The sequence below is a fragment of the Rhodnius prolixus genome, unplaced genomic scaffold (genome assembly GCF_049639745.1).
Source record: "Rhodnius prolixus isolate KJV_2025 unplaced genomic scaffold, Rpr scaffold_15, whole genome shotgun sequence".
NCBI classification, from domain to species: Eukaryota; Metazoa; Arthropoda; class Insecta; order Hemiptera; family Reduviidae; genus Rhodnius; species Rhodnius prolixus.
In genome coordinates, this window is record NW_027411605.1 from 5,441,964 (window position 1) to 5,455,871 (window position 13,908).

The 13,908-nt window shown below is 35.3% G+C and overlaps 1 protein-coding gene across 3 annotated transcripts; it reads left to right on the top strand.

The window, feature by feature from the left end:
* The first annotated feature begins 1,756 nt into the window (after positions 1–1,756).
* On the top strand, positions 1,757–10,822 carry LOC141455002 (uncharacterized). 3 transcript variants are annotated; one of them, XM_074129793.1, is made up of 13 exons: positions 1,757–1,992; positions 2,075–2,509; positions 3,815–3,877; positions 4,493–4,579; positions 5,359–5,519; positions 6,629–6,734; positions 6,822–6,910; positions 7,234–7,300; positions 8,685–8,768; positions 8,850–8,921; positions 9,324–9,433; positions 9,522–9,609; positions 10,032–10,822. In XM_074129793.1, the coding sequence occupies exons 2-13, from the start codon at positions 2,368–2,370 to the stop codon at positions 10,142–10,144; spliced, it is 1,182 nt and encodes a 393-aa protein (XP_073985894.1). In that variant the 5' UTR covers positions 1,757–1,992; positions 2,075–2,367; the 3' UTR covers positions 10,145–10,822. The 3 variants fall into 3 exon arrangements, with proteins under 3 accessions (XP_073985894.1, XP_073985896.1, XP_073985895.1); XM_074129795.1 differs by having other exon boundaries at positions 2,101–2,509; XM_074129794.1 differs by having other exon boundaries at positions 1,757–2,509.
* Positions 10,823–13,908: the final 3,086 nt, after the last annotated feature.

Genomic DNA, 13,908 nt, shown 5'->3' on the forward strand with positions numbered 1-13,908 from the left:
CACATCGTCGAACACAGGGGCCAAAACAAACCAAAAAAGTTTACAACGTCTTTAATAGTCACTGTGCAAGCGACTTTTTCTAGGGCTTACAGATCATTAGAGCATCCTGTGCTCATTCAAAAAATCTTTGCACCGCTTCACGTATGCTATTGCTCCTAGTTAACTAGGGGAAGCAAGAGCTTCTTTTTTTTTTTACAAGGAAGAAAAGTGCTTTTTGAATTCTCGTGCAAAATGAAATCAAGCTCGTACTGTGTGAGGTCTGAATCTCGTATCTTAGGGTACGTTTACAACGGAGCTGTGAGTATAGATGATAGCAGAGATGATAACTGATAAGAGTAAAATATAATCGCTGATTAGTGTGCACAACAGAGCTGTGATACATGCAACATGTCCGAGAAGTGAAGAAGAGTTTTTATGTTCAGCAGCAACAAAAAGATATATTTTAAAGAAAAAACGCTTTAGAAAATATCATGTACATCCCATAAATAAAAAACGAAGTACTTTGGGCGAATTTCACCATTTATATAAGGAACTTAGAAATTATCCGGATCGTTTTTTTTGAACATGTGAGGATGGGTTCACCCACATTCGACTATATTTTAGAAAAAATAAGGTCAAAATTAAGAAAACGTTGGAAAAATTGTCATGGAAATCCTATAACCATAGAAGAAAAACTAGTGATTACTCTTAGGTAAGTAATGATTTTATTGAGAAAAAACAAATAAATACACATGAAAATAAATGTAAGCACGATTTAAAAAACAAAATATTGTTTAAAAGTAAATAATAAAATAATAACCAAAAATAATGAGTAAAGACAGCACTAAATAATTTTTCGACGTCCATTTTGAAGCTCCGATACTGGAGTTCAGCTAGCAGAAAAATGAAAAATTCAATTCTATCATCTATGCTCGTTTATAGCAGCGCGTATGAGTCACTAGTCGCAGCTTCGTTGTGCACGCTCACATAAGAATGTACTAGGTTATTCTATAAGCGCTGATGCATCACTGCTATCATCTCCGCTATCATCTATGCTCACAGCTCCGTTGTGAACGTACCCTAAGAGGTAAAAAAAACGGGCATTGCACAAGGTGGTTGAGAGCTTCTATTTGTGTGCGTAATTCCTCAATCTCTAATGCGAAGACCAAACTTGTACAAACCACTTATCATTTGGCTGACTCCCACAGCAGTTCTATTGGGTAAGATAAAGGGAAACATCCCACCAAATAATATTCTTATTGTATTTTATTAAAATTTCGAGTTTTTATAGTTAATGGCAATTTTATATTTTTTCACAACGAGTATTACACGTCGAAAGCACCGTAATAGAGATTTGTGGTTTGACGTGTTAAACGGTTAATTTATATACAAACACTTGGAAAATGTGTAAGTAAAATTTAAATAATTTTTCTCGGGAAAGTTACGTGGAAAGTTCTCTGTTTTTCTAGTTTCATGATGATTGATTTTTTTTTTATGGGAAATAAAGGTTTTTTGGGATCCCATAAAAGTGTTTTTTAAAAAAATGAACAATGTATCCCAGAAAATGGTAAATCGCAGATAATTTGGATGTTCGCAGAGTATTATTAAAAAAAAAAACACCTAGCGGAAGTGACACATTACTGCAAGGATTTTCGGAAAGAAGGAAGTACCGGAAGTGGGATGGTTTTAGGTGTTTTTTATTTAGTTTGCACCAGAAATTTATGCTTTTTTTGGTGTGTTTAATCAAAGTATGCACTTATAAGTGCAATAAAATGCATTAGATCTTCCACTCCTCGGTGAGTACAGTCTCAAGGTCGACACACTCAACAAGGCGTTGTGTGACGTCACTGGACTTGTTTGTACAGGTTTGAAGATTTGGCACGGTGGCCGGCCCCCAGATGTGGCTCTCACTCACACGCTAACGCTGTCTCCGTCTAGTTCGCTAGTTCGACGTTCCTTGCTGCGGTTGCCATAACGGTTCCTGACCGAACGACCGGACTAGTAAACTAGTAGGTGGGTGTCTATATACCTTTATTTTATTTTTATTTATTTATTTTTTTCTTTGTATGCCGGTTTATTTGCTATTTTTATAAAGTTCCAACTCCTTTCTGTTTGGGAGAGTCATCATTGCCAGAGTGGGATACACAGCAGTTCTTCCCCCCTCAGGACCGTTCTAGTAGGAGCGCTGAAGATGTTTCGCCAACAGTCCCCCAGCTGGCGACACTCTATACACTGCAAACTGATAAAAAGTGGGTCGTTCATTGACAGTAACAGTCACTCCAGCTAGTAATCAAGTCCTCGCTAGTTGATGATATCCTCTCTGACAGGCAGGTGATTTGGACTGACAGACAGTGCGGTGTACCTAAAGTGGTGCCCCCGGTTATCAACATGCACCTCAGCGTGCCATCCTCCTGGTTACTGGTTTCTCTTCTTCTTCTAGCAAGTTTCAGTGTTCCTCGGAGTTCTGCAGCAGTATGGCCAGCTGCGCTCTTGAACGCACCTTACAGCTTGTTGCAACGTTCCGCCAGAGGTCAGAATGGCTTTGTTTTATTTTTATTTTACTAACTTTCTTTTACTTGTAAGGAAATTATTACGACTAAAGGAGATTTCCAATTTTCCCGGAAATACCTGTTTTTACATAAAAAAAAAAAGAGCTTTTCAGACAACAATTTGTGAGTGAACAAAATATTATTCTTAACTCAAAAGATCGCAGAAAACGGAAACATTGTACTTAGTTGTGATGGGACTTCACCAGGTGACCTGACGGCAATTTAGCGTATAAAATACCTGAAGAAACGGAAGCACCGTTTCCCTGAACAAATACTTTTGTGGAAGAGATTAGCTATGCGTTTAGCGTATTGGAGTCCCACGCCGAGATCCTGGGTATTGAATCCAACTGCTGGCCTCCCCTCTAAGATTTTCTCTTTCTAGGAGCTTTTTTTTTTTTCTTACGGCTCAGTGTTATCTGTAACGAGAGAACACAGGTCTAGAGGCCGGCAGTGCGCTGGAAAAAAAAAAGTTCCGAGCACCAATAACCTCCAAGATGTTGACGCACCTTAAATCATTTAAAAGAAAAAGAAAAACAATTATTTACTTTTTGGAGGTTTTCTCAAAAAATGACCCCCAACGATTTTCTATATATATAGATTTCCCTCGTCGTCTACAACTTGTATTTGAAATAATTTTCCCTGCGACATCGATTAAAGGCGGCATTGTGGGTGAGAGTAAAGTAAAGTAATCGCCTACTTTTTCAGGAGAGCTTTACGTCCAACTGCCAATTAAGTGTCGTGGACGGAGGCGACCAGCAAACATACTTTACTGTAAATTTCTCATATTATCCATTGGGAATATAGACTAGTACCGCAATACATCTTAGCTTTGCTGGTCTAGCCTATAACCGCCTAACATACTTTACTATAAATTTCTCATATTAAACATTGGGAATATAGACTAGTACCGCAATACATCTTAGCATTGCGGGTCTAGCCTATAACCGCTCGCTTACAGAAGGCGCCTTCTGGGTGAGAGTAATGCCTAAGTTTTTCTCTAAAGGATTCATTTCATTCGAGTATAACTTACGATTTTTTTATTCTATACATATTTGAAAGAAGTGTTAAATTTGTAGCTAAAATATCTAAATTAGGGAAAGTCGTTAGAGCGAGTCAACAAATTTTTTTAATTTGTTTTAATTAAAAAAAATTAAAATCAGCTGATTGAAGGTTACAAAACTAATAAATATGGTAGCTGCATTTATTTATTGATTTAAATATTAAAAACAGCTGATTGTAAGTGGAAAAACTAAAAATTTGTTGATTGATTTTTGAATTGATTTCAGTGTTGAACTTCTTTCCTATTCCGGTGAGCGAGGAATGCTCGGCGAGCGATGGACGACGCAAAGGTATGTTTAGTTATTTTATTACCCTGAAGACGGAGCAGTTGTCTCATAGGAAGGTGTCTGTTAATGGCCACAAAATCCGTTGCAAATCTCCTCTCTCTCTTTCGGACAGAATCTCCTTTTGATGCTTTTGTTTTATGGCGATAATTCGGCGAATAAATGGTGTTAAGGATTTGTGGTGTCTGTTTTCGTGATCAAAAAATATATATCTAAACTAAAAATCACAGAAAGATAAAAGTGTAAATTTTGATTGGGTGTCATCACGAAACTGAGATTTTAATGAGCACAGTGTGAATGTATTGATTTGGAATACGTATGCTACTTTATATTGGCGTGTATAAGTATGTAAGTAAATGTATACTTTAAAGTAAAATAGAAGTTTAAATCCTATGTGCAGCCAGAGCATAATAACCGCAAAATTCAACGCTAATTTATTTAAATGTTTACTTATTAAATAATACCTGTTATGGTCGAGCTATAGTATCTGTTGATTAGTGGACATCACGATATTTGATCGATTGAAATCATGAAAATGGTGCCCATAGATTGGCGTTTAAGTATGTGTGTACAATAATTACAATACCCTTAATAAAGTTTAGGATCTGTGAATGTTTACAGGAGTCTGTCTGAACGCCTACGAATGCCGCATTCAGAAGGGTGACTCACAGGGGCCTTGTGCCCTAGGATTTGGTGTCTGCTGTGTCTGTAAGTGGTAGTAAATTATGTTTATTTTGACTACTAGTATTAGTAATTCTGAATGATTTGAACCTTTTTTGTGCTCGCCCTTTGAACCTTCTTTGAACCACTTCCTCTTGAGTCGCTTTCTCAAAAAAAAGAGCAGATTCTTAAACTTTGAGTTTACACCGGAAATAACATTTTGATTAACGAAAAATTTGTAAGTGTGTACTTCCGGAACTAAAACCTAAAATATGTAAACAATGAAATATGTAAAAATATGAAACGTATAAAAATCTCCCCACATTATGATTTCTATAGCACAAACTATATCTAAGGTCGTACTACTGATGACTCACACTAACTCCCGGGGAATCCCTCGGGTAATTAGGGATATTCCCTGCTGATTATTTATACTTTGTTTTAAAACATTTTCTTCAAAGCTTCATTTTTTATTATTGTTCAAACACAATCCTATCTAAACTATAGATCTAATTGCTGAACTAAATTTGTAAAGAGAGCCGCAAGTTAGATTAATTACGTCTTTGTTATGATCTGTGATATGTAAACGAATAACAGTTCAGCTGGTACTTGTTTTGATACTATCGATTATTAACGAGAACCATTTAAAAGGCTTAGATATTTTTTCCTTTTTTTCTTCAGTAAAATCCGCTTTTGGATTCATTACATTTGAATCAGACTCCCAATCTGAACTGATTCTTAAAAAACTCAATCCCACGTGAACAATATTTTTATTGAAAACCGGAAGTGAATATAAGAAACCTTTTTTCTCTCTCTCTCTCTTTCAGTTGCGGTAAGCTGTGGCGCTGAAGTAGAGAACAACATCAGCTACTTTGTAAACCCTGGATTCCCAGGTCTTACCACCGAGTCTAAAGAGTGTTCAATCAAAGTGAAAAAGATGGCACCGGATGTTACACAGATTAGAGTGGATTTCTTACACTTCAATGTGGTGAGTATTCTTTTTATTTTTTTGTTTTGGAAGACAAGCAGTTTTGTTTGTGTCTAGGGAACAGAATGTCTAGGGAATAGAATGTCTAGGGAACAGAATGTCTAGGGTACAAAAATGCTTAGGGAACAGAATGTCTAGGGAACAGAATGTCTAGGGAACAGAATGTCTAGGGAACAGAATGTTTGGAGAACAGAATTTCTATGGAACAGAATGTATAGGGAACAGAATGTATAGGGAACAGAATGTCTATGGAACAGAATGTCTATGGAACAGAATGTCTATGGAACAGAATGTCTATGGAACAGAATGTCTAGGGAACAGAATGTCTAGGGAACAGAATGTCTATGGAACAGAATGTCTATGGAACAGAATGTCTAGGGAACAGAATGTCTAGGTAACAGAATCAGAATAATTTTTTTCAACGTATTTACCAAGTCTATGTTCCTGAAATCTTGGATTTCAGCAAGGATCTACGTAGAATATTTCCTTCTTTTATACTTTTTAAGAGCCTATTCCTCTAAAGCTCTTCAGAATACTAAAAGTCTATCAAGAATGGTTTAGTTCACCTCGTATTCTACCTTAAAGAATATGGGAGAGCCATTAAGTTTTACTAAGATGTCCTTCGAATCATGAAAGCCATATAAGAAAACCTGTCAACTACTGGGAACCTCTTTATAACTTAATCCGATTGCTTGGAGACAAAGCTTGCTGCCTCCATTTTTAGAAGATTTCTTTCCTGATCCTTCTTTCGGAGATTATTCTTGGAAAGTCTGTAGAATAGATCACAATAAAAAGCAGTTTTACCTTCGACGTAAACAAGCTCTGCCAAGACCAATACCGGAAACTGGGTTAAAAATTATCACGCCGATCCATTCCCTCAAAATTCCAGGTCAAATATATAACAAAAGAGCTCAACACATCCAGCATTAACTTGTATATTTGTCACGTAACTTCTGATTCCATGTTGAATTTGAACAGGGTTTCAGGAAAATGGAAAGCCTTAAATCTTCCAAATATGCGTGATTCTCATTCCTTATATGACAAATCTAATCCATTCGTATTGTTTACAAAGAAATCAGCTGATAATTTTTTTGTTTTTTTTTAATCAGGGCCAACCAAATCGCCGTACCGGTATCTGTGATTCAGACACATTTCGTATGACAGGCGGCAGATCAAAAGATGTGAATCTCTGTGGTCAGAATACTGGACAACACTGTTAGTAGTTGGATTCTGTTGCGTCAACACTGTTTTAACTTTCTAACTTCATATCCTTCCTTTTTTAATACGATCTATCTGTTGCAGTATACTTTGATGTGGAAAATATTAAGGAGCCAATCACGATTTCATTGAATATGTCCAACTCGAATATTTATCGAATTTGGGAGATAAAGGTGAGTTTCTTATCCATTTTTTGGATCATCAGAGAATTGTTTCATCAGTTTAGTTTGATAAGCAAGTTTAGTATGAGACGTTATTTGAAGTCAAATTCTTTTTACCACACTGTACTTCCGTGTAAATCAATGATATTATCCAAGACTGTGGGGATAACCTGAGCACAAATAAGATTCTGTAAGTGCCACCGCTTTTGTCTAAAACTCTTCTGTAATAATGGCAGAGTTGAAGAAGAAGGAAGTCGTGAGAGTATTAAATATAAAATGTGATTTATCCGTTGTACTCAAGGCAATTTCAAAGAATTACTTTCACACGTTTACAGGTGACACAGATAGAGTTCAACAGCAGAGCCCCTGCCGGCTGTCACCAGTACTACACCGGTGGGACAGGTAAAAATCAAGAGACAGAATGAGTTCAATGAAGTGTGTTGGAGTTGATTTTGTTTTGATTGGTCTGTTCCGGATTCTTTAAGTTCCCTCGCTCCTCTCCGCTTCCTCCAAACTGAAATGGAGGTAATCTCTCGGATAAACTTATTTCTGAACTAGATGCTCACTTGGACCTGCGCCCATTATTAAGAAATGATTATTGAACCTAGATTAGCATAGCTTCACGTACGGAACCCTCCCCACCTTAATTTAGGCTAATATCATCTCAGAGTGCCTAATGATGCTGTTGTTGGCCGGAGAATGTGACCTAGAAACATTATTTCGCTTATTATTCATCTTCGTCTTCAGATGATGTAATTTCAGGGTTTTATTTTGACAAATACAACCACTTTTCTTAACCAGTTCCAGCGTGGAATTTATTTTTAACCCACCACCACCACCACAGTATGCGGAATTAAAATCAGACAATGACGTGTATACACGACGTCGAACGCAGGGCAAAACAACCAAAAGTTTACTATAGTCGTAACAGTCACTGCAAGCGAATTTTTCTGCAATCTCTCTGGGGCTTGAGATTACTGAGAAGCAATCTGTGCTCATTCAAAAAATCTTGCACCGCTTCACGTATGCATTGCGCCTAGTTAACCAGAGACGCAAGAGCTTTTACAAGGAAGAAAAGAGCTTTGAATTCTGTGCTGAATGAAATCATGCTCGTACTGTGAGGTCTGAACCTCTATCTAAGAGGTAAAAACGGGCATTGCACCAAGGATTGAGAGCTTCTATTTGTGTGCCTAATTCCCCAATCTCTAATGCGGAGACCAAACATGTACCAACCACTTATCATTTGGCTGGCTCCCACCAACCCCCTCCGTATATAATACTTGGCAGTTCTACTGGTAAGATAAAGGAAACATCCCCACCAAATAATATTCTTATTATTAAAATTTCGAGTTTTTATAGTTAATGGCAATTTTATATTTCTTCACAACGAGTATACACGTCGAACGCACCGTAATAGAGGATAATAGAGTATACACGTCAAATACACTTAATTGGTTAAAGATATTTTGTCCAAAAAATGAAATTGCCCTAATTGAACTGGTTTGAAATTTGAAGGGTTTTGAAAATTTCACAAATTCTAACCTTCTATATCTCCTTAACTGTTATCACTCGAACATTGCAATTTCTACTAGTTAAAGAGCTAATTTTTCTCTACAATTTGGAATAGAATTCACTGTATTCTGAAGAATACAAAGAGAGAAAGACAGTCTTAAGTAAAATTCTAAATCCAAACATTTATAATTAATTATTTCTTTGTAATAAATCAATTTAAATTGCACTAATAAAGTTTTCAGTAGAAAATTAAAATAAGTGCAGGATTTTGCAGGAATAATTCAGACTTTGAACTATGCAGTAAATGGACGACATCTAGCCAATCAGGATTATAACATTTGCATACGTCAAGAAGAGAGTTAGTTTTAGCTAAAAATTGTTTTTTTACTTTGATTTATTTATTTTTATTGCGTCATAAAAACTATTTATTAATTTGCAGAAATGTGCTCCATTGTTTACGAGCCGTGCGATGAAAATTCATTTAAAATTGGGCCTCCACTTCCAAGCGCAGGTAATTGTTTGTTTTTAGGTGATACCTGAGTGTATTGATAAGACTACATGAAACTCACCTGATTTTTCTCTTTCCGCTATTACGTAATTACATTTCCTGGAAACTTTCAACTTCCGTTCTGAACCCGGATATATTGGTCCCATCTCACCTGTGCTATTGCAATGTGATTGGTCTCACAGTACAAATTATGAAGTGAAATAATTCACTATAGAGTGACAATCGACATCTTTCTCTTGCATTTTATAGGTTAAAATAATCTTTAACTTCCGTTGCTTGGGTACTACGATGAAGAGTGTGCGTCTTCTGAGAAGTATTCGAGTTCGATCTGGTAGAAAAACCCAGTTGCAAGAGCCCAGACATATAAGCATCTCACTAACCATTTCTTTTCTCTACTCTCTCCAGATGAAGCAGGCTCTGGAGACGGTGCTGTTGAAGCTTCGAATGTCCAGGATGACAGACTGCTCTGTGATGATAGCATCGTCATGCCCTGCGATACTGAAGACTTCATTGCGGTAAGTGTTTTGCTTACTTCCAAGCTTTCATCCAGAAATTCTTCTTCTTCACATTGCTAACAGTTTAGAACTTATTTCCGTTTTCCAGCCCAGCGGTGGCAGCGCCGGTCTCTGTGATCTTCTGCATTGCGGCAACACGTTCTGTTCAGCTAGCGAAGGACCATGTCGGATTGAAAGTAAGTCTTCGTTATTCATCTAGGGGGTGAAAAGTTATATTACAACAGTTTATGATGATGTTGCTTCTTAACATTAAACTCCACAAATTTTTACAATACCCTGAAGAAAGTTGAATATGAAGAAACAAAATTTGTGTTTAAATTTACATGACCGCACCTCAATATTCCCCCAAAAAATCATCAATCGACAACGATCGAAAAACCAGAACTATCTATGTAATAACGATATGGATTTTTGATGAAAGAGTTGTAGGTAACGCTGTATTTCGCTTTGTTTTCTTTAAAAATCTTCCATTCAAAGATTTGACTTGCAACACTAAGAATTTAAGTCAAGTCGTTAGAGAAGATAAGAAGAATATTATGTAGTAGCTAACTAATTTTAATATCTTGTTAAATCTATGTAATTTAATGTAAATTTCCAGGTAGCGTAAAACCATTTACAATAAAAGTAAAATTTGGACCTGGCACAAAAGAAGAAGATCCAGAACAGAATATTGGCATGTGTCTGAAGTATGAACAACAGGCGTGTACCTGAGCTTCTAAAAACTAAAAAAGCAAAATCTGAAATTTCTATTTTTAAGCGAGAAAAAAAAAAACTAAAGCAAAAAAGAAAAAAATCGATGGATTAATCGAAGAAATAAAGGAAGTTTAAATTAATAATAATGTGAAAAAATTAATGTTAATAGATTCGCTAGTCGAATAAAAAAAGTTAACTAAAAATGCCTGACTTTGATTTGTTAACTTTATTTTTTTTAAAAAAAGGAAAATAAATAAATAAATATATATGTATTTATTTAATTTTAATATATACACTGATCTTTATTTTGTAATAAACAGTAAAAGATTTAACAAATAAATTTTATTTACCTAATTTTGCACCAACCAAAATCCTAAGTTCTGTGAACAATAATTAACTAAATATTTAAAAAAAAAATGTTCTTTGAGATGTACATTGAATTTGTTCCGGTAATATGAATTTTATTTTTCAAATTTAACCCCAGAAACCGAATATAGAAAATAAAAATACCTCTTTTAAAAAATAAGGAAATTTAGTTTTGCAGAAAACCGCTAGATAGCAGAAGATGTGGGTTTTTTTGGTAGTAGGTATCTTGAACAGCTGGTCGAGAAATCACTTGGACGATTTAACTTCTACTCATTTTTTTTTTTTTTACACAATATCTAGGAACATCTGTTCTCAAACTGGTGTAAAATGTTCACCGGTATGCTGGAAAATGTATACTATAAAAATTTACAAAATTTTGATAAAATTTTTGGGTATAGCTTTTAGCTTATAATATAATCGGCACTCTACGATTCTTTCAAAATAATCAGGATAAAATGAAAATATACTGGACAGGAGCTTAGCTTAAAAAAAAAATTAACGTGTGGCTACGTCATGGACACGGCCGTGTGTTGTACGTGAATACGTTTAAGTAACCGGTTATATTTTTTATATAAAATATTTTTATTTATTTATTTAGGATGAAATCAAGGAAACAAATCGACAATTGAACACAGTCTATGCCTATACAGTCCGTTGTCGAGGTAGAAGCGATTTCATCATCTACTTGCATAATTTCAACCGCCCCCGCTGCAGATGTACTGACACCGTCGTTGATCCGCTCGGCCGCATTCATTCTTTTACGTTCCCGGCATGGCTTGACTCGGTCATATGGTGTTTTATTATTACCATTCGATTGTTCTTGAGAAGCCCTTTCCAACCGTATACGATCTCTGTATTTGGTTTTGGCTTTTCGACGCGTATAGGCCGACATTATATATTTTTGATAATATTTTTTTTTATTTTAACACCTTATTATATTCACTGTCACTATTTTACACTAATGTTTTATATGCAATCGATAGATTGTAGCGACAGCTGACGATTAAAACTTAAACGAACATTGTAGCTTCTCTGAGTCAAAAGTTATAATCATTGCAAATCTCGTATCTCAGCAAAATGATCTCAAAATGGCGGCGCTTCTCCCTCCACCGCGCGCGATGCGTCACAATCCTCGCTTATCGTAATGAATTCTTTGATCCTTTAGCTATCCAGTGGTCTAATTTAATTTTGGATGTAGACGATAGATTCGAAACTATAATGCCAAACTGTATCCCCCGATTTTGTTATCATTAGGTTTTTTGGATTGCCACCATATGATTCAAATTTAAAGACGTATTCACGTCAAAAAAAGGGGGCACATGTTCAAACTAGTTTTACACTTAGTCGATACCCTCAATATGCATGAGAGGTTTCTACCATTATCGTTTAATTATTTTCTATAATTTCCTCCATTTGTGCGTTTACAATTTATGTAAATGAATTAGTTATTATTATTACCAAACTATTAAGTTGTCCACGCGACTTACAACAGTTATTATAACTAAAAAATTGAGCAGTTTAGAAGATTGATTGAAGATAATGCATTTTAGTTAGCTGAAGCTCCGCTAGATAGTACTGGCATGCAGTCTTCATAACCAGTCACACCCTATTGGCAGATCGATGGTTTAAGAGAACCTTGTAACTATTTTACTATCTCTTTGTTTACCAGTAAAAACAAATTAGATACATACAAATTTTTTCCATTAAGTTTTCTATTTGTGCGCATCGTGACACAAAACGAACAATCGTGGAAATATTTCTACTTCGGCACCACTAAAGGATGCCACAAGATGTTTGTTAAAAATTGATCAGGCGGAAGTATCACTTTAATGATTTTTTTTTTTGGTATTTGGGGATTTTCTCGGAAAACGGTTCCAACAATTTTCTTTAAATAGGTGAAATTTTCCCACAATTTTCTTTTATCTACTTCCCAAGAAAATATCCAATTATTCCCAATTTCCTGTTTAACCTTACATTATTAGAATAGAAAACAAGGCATTAAGCAAGAAAAATCTTTTATTTATTTACGTTTTTATTGAGACTTTTTTTATTATTACAATACGTATTTTGATACGTCATTAAATACCTACGGAGAAACTTTTATTTTTCATAGAAATATTGACTGATAAAGAATTGGCCATTCACAATGACGAATAGAAGGGTGAAAAGTAACGAGCCAATCAGAAGCGAGTACTGTGCGAGAACTAAACCACGCCTACCTTCCCATGTATATTACACCACGCCCAGTTTAGCCCGTAATAAAAATGGAAGCTATGTATTTTTCATTTTTCTACTTTCTATTACTTTTTGACAAACAAAAGTACTTGCAAATTTTGTTTAAATTATGAACTTTTTGCTGCAGAAGAATTCAAGAGCCCAAATTAAATACAGTTATTAACAAACAAATAACTACTTGTCATAGTAATTAATTTCTAAATAATAATTTATTATACGTAGTCCACGCCAACTTTGACGGGAAAATAAACTCCTAAATGTAATATCTAATGTTGGGTCTAGCATGGAGACATCCTGGAAGTTGTTGGTAATGTTGCCCAAAGGACTTTATAGTTTTACCTTAGTCCTTGGTTTGTAAAAAATTCCAGATCCATTCCGCTCCTACACACCCTTAAAAAGAGATCCTGAATTCAATTTTTTTTTTTTTTTTTTTTGAACAGCATCTTTAAGAAAATAAAAATCTCTGCACTAAACTGATAATTCCCAAACCTCTGACGAAGGATTAAAATCCAAAACCAGCCAGGAAAATTAAGTGAAAAGAAAAACAGGCGTGTTAAGTCGGATAAAATTAGCTAAATTCTAATTTTTGTAAAACATATATTTTCTTTTTTCTTTTTATGTTTTAATTCAAGTTGTTAAAGTAAGTAAAGTAAAGTAATTGCCTAATTTTTCAGGCGGGCTTTAAATCCAACTACCAATTCGGTGTCGTGGACGGAGGCGACTAGCAAACATACTTTACTGTAAATTTCTTTTATTATCCTTTAAATAAAATCCAAGGCCTGGACCAGAAGAATCGAACCCACTAAACCAACAATACATCTCAGCATTGCGGGTCTAGCCTATAACCGCCTAACATACATTACTACAAATTTCTCATATTAACCATTGGGAATATATACTAGTACCGCAATACATCTTAGCTTTGCGGGTCTAGTCTATAACCGCCTAACATACATTACTACAAATTTCTCATATTAACCATAGGGAATATAGACTAGTACCGCGATACATCTTAGCTTTGCGGGTCTAGTCTATAACCGCCTAACATACATTACTACAAATTTCTCATATTAACCATAGGGAATATAGACTAGTACCGCGATACATCTTAGCTTTGCGGGTCTAGTCTATAACCGCCTAACATACTTTACTGTAAATTTCTCATATTAACCATTGGGAAT

What these genes read in the sequence shown, in the direction of transcription:
- LOC141455002 (XM_074129794.1), top strand. Translation starts at nt 2,368, where the DNA reads ATGCACCTCAGCGTGCCATCCTCCTGGTTACTGGTTTCTCTTCTTCTT. An exon ending in TCAGAATACTGGACAACACT is followed by an intron (nt 6,735 to 6,821) that starts GTTAGTAGTTGG and finishes TATCTGTTGCAG; the next exon opens with TATACTTTGATGTGGAAAAT. An exon ending in TTGCATACGTCAAGAAGAGA is followed by an intron (nt 8,769 to 8,849) that starts GTTAGTTTTAGC and finishes ATTAATTTGCAG; the next exon opens with AAATGTGCTCCATTGTTTAC.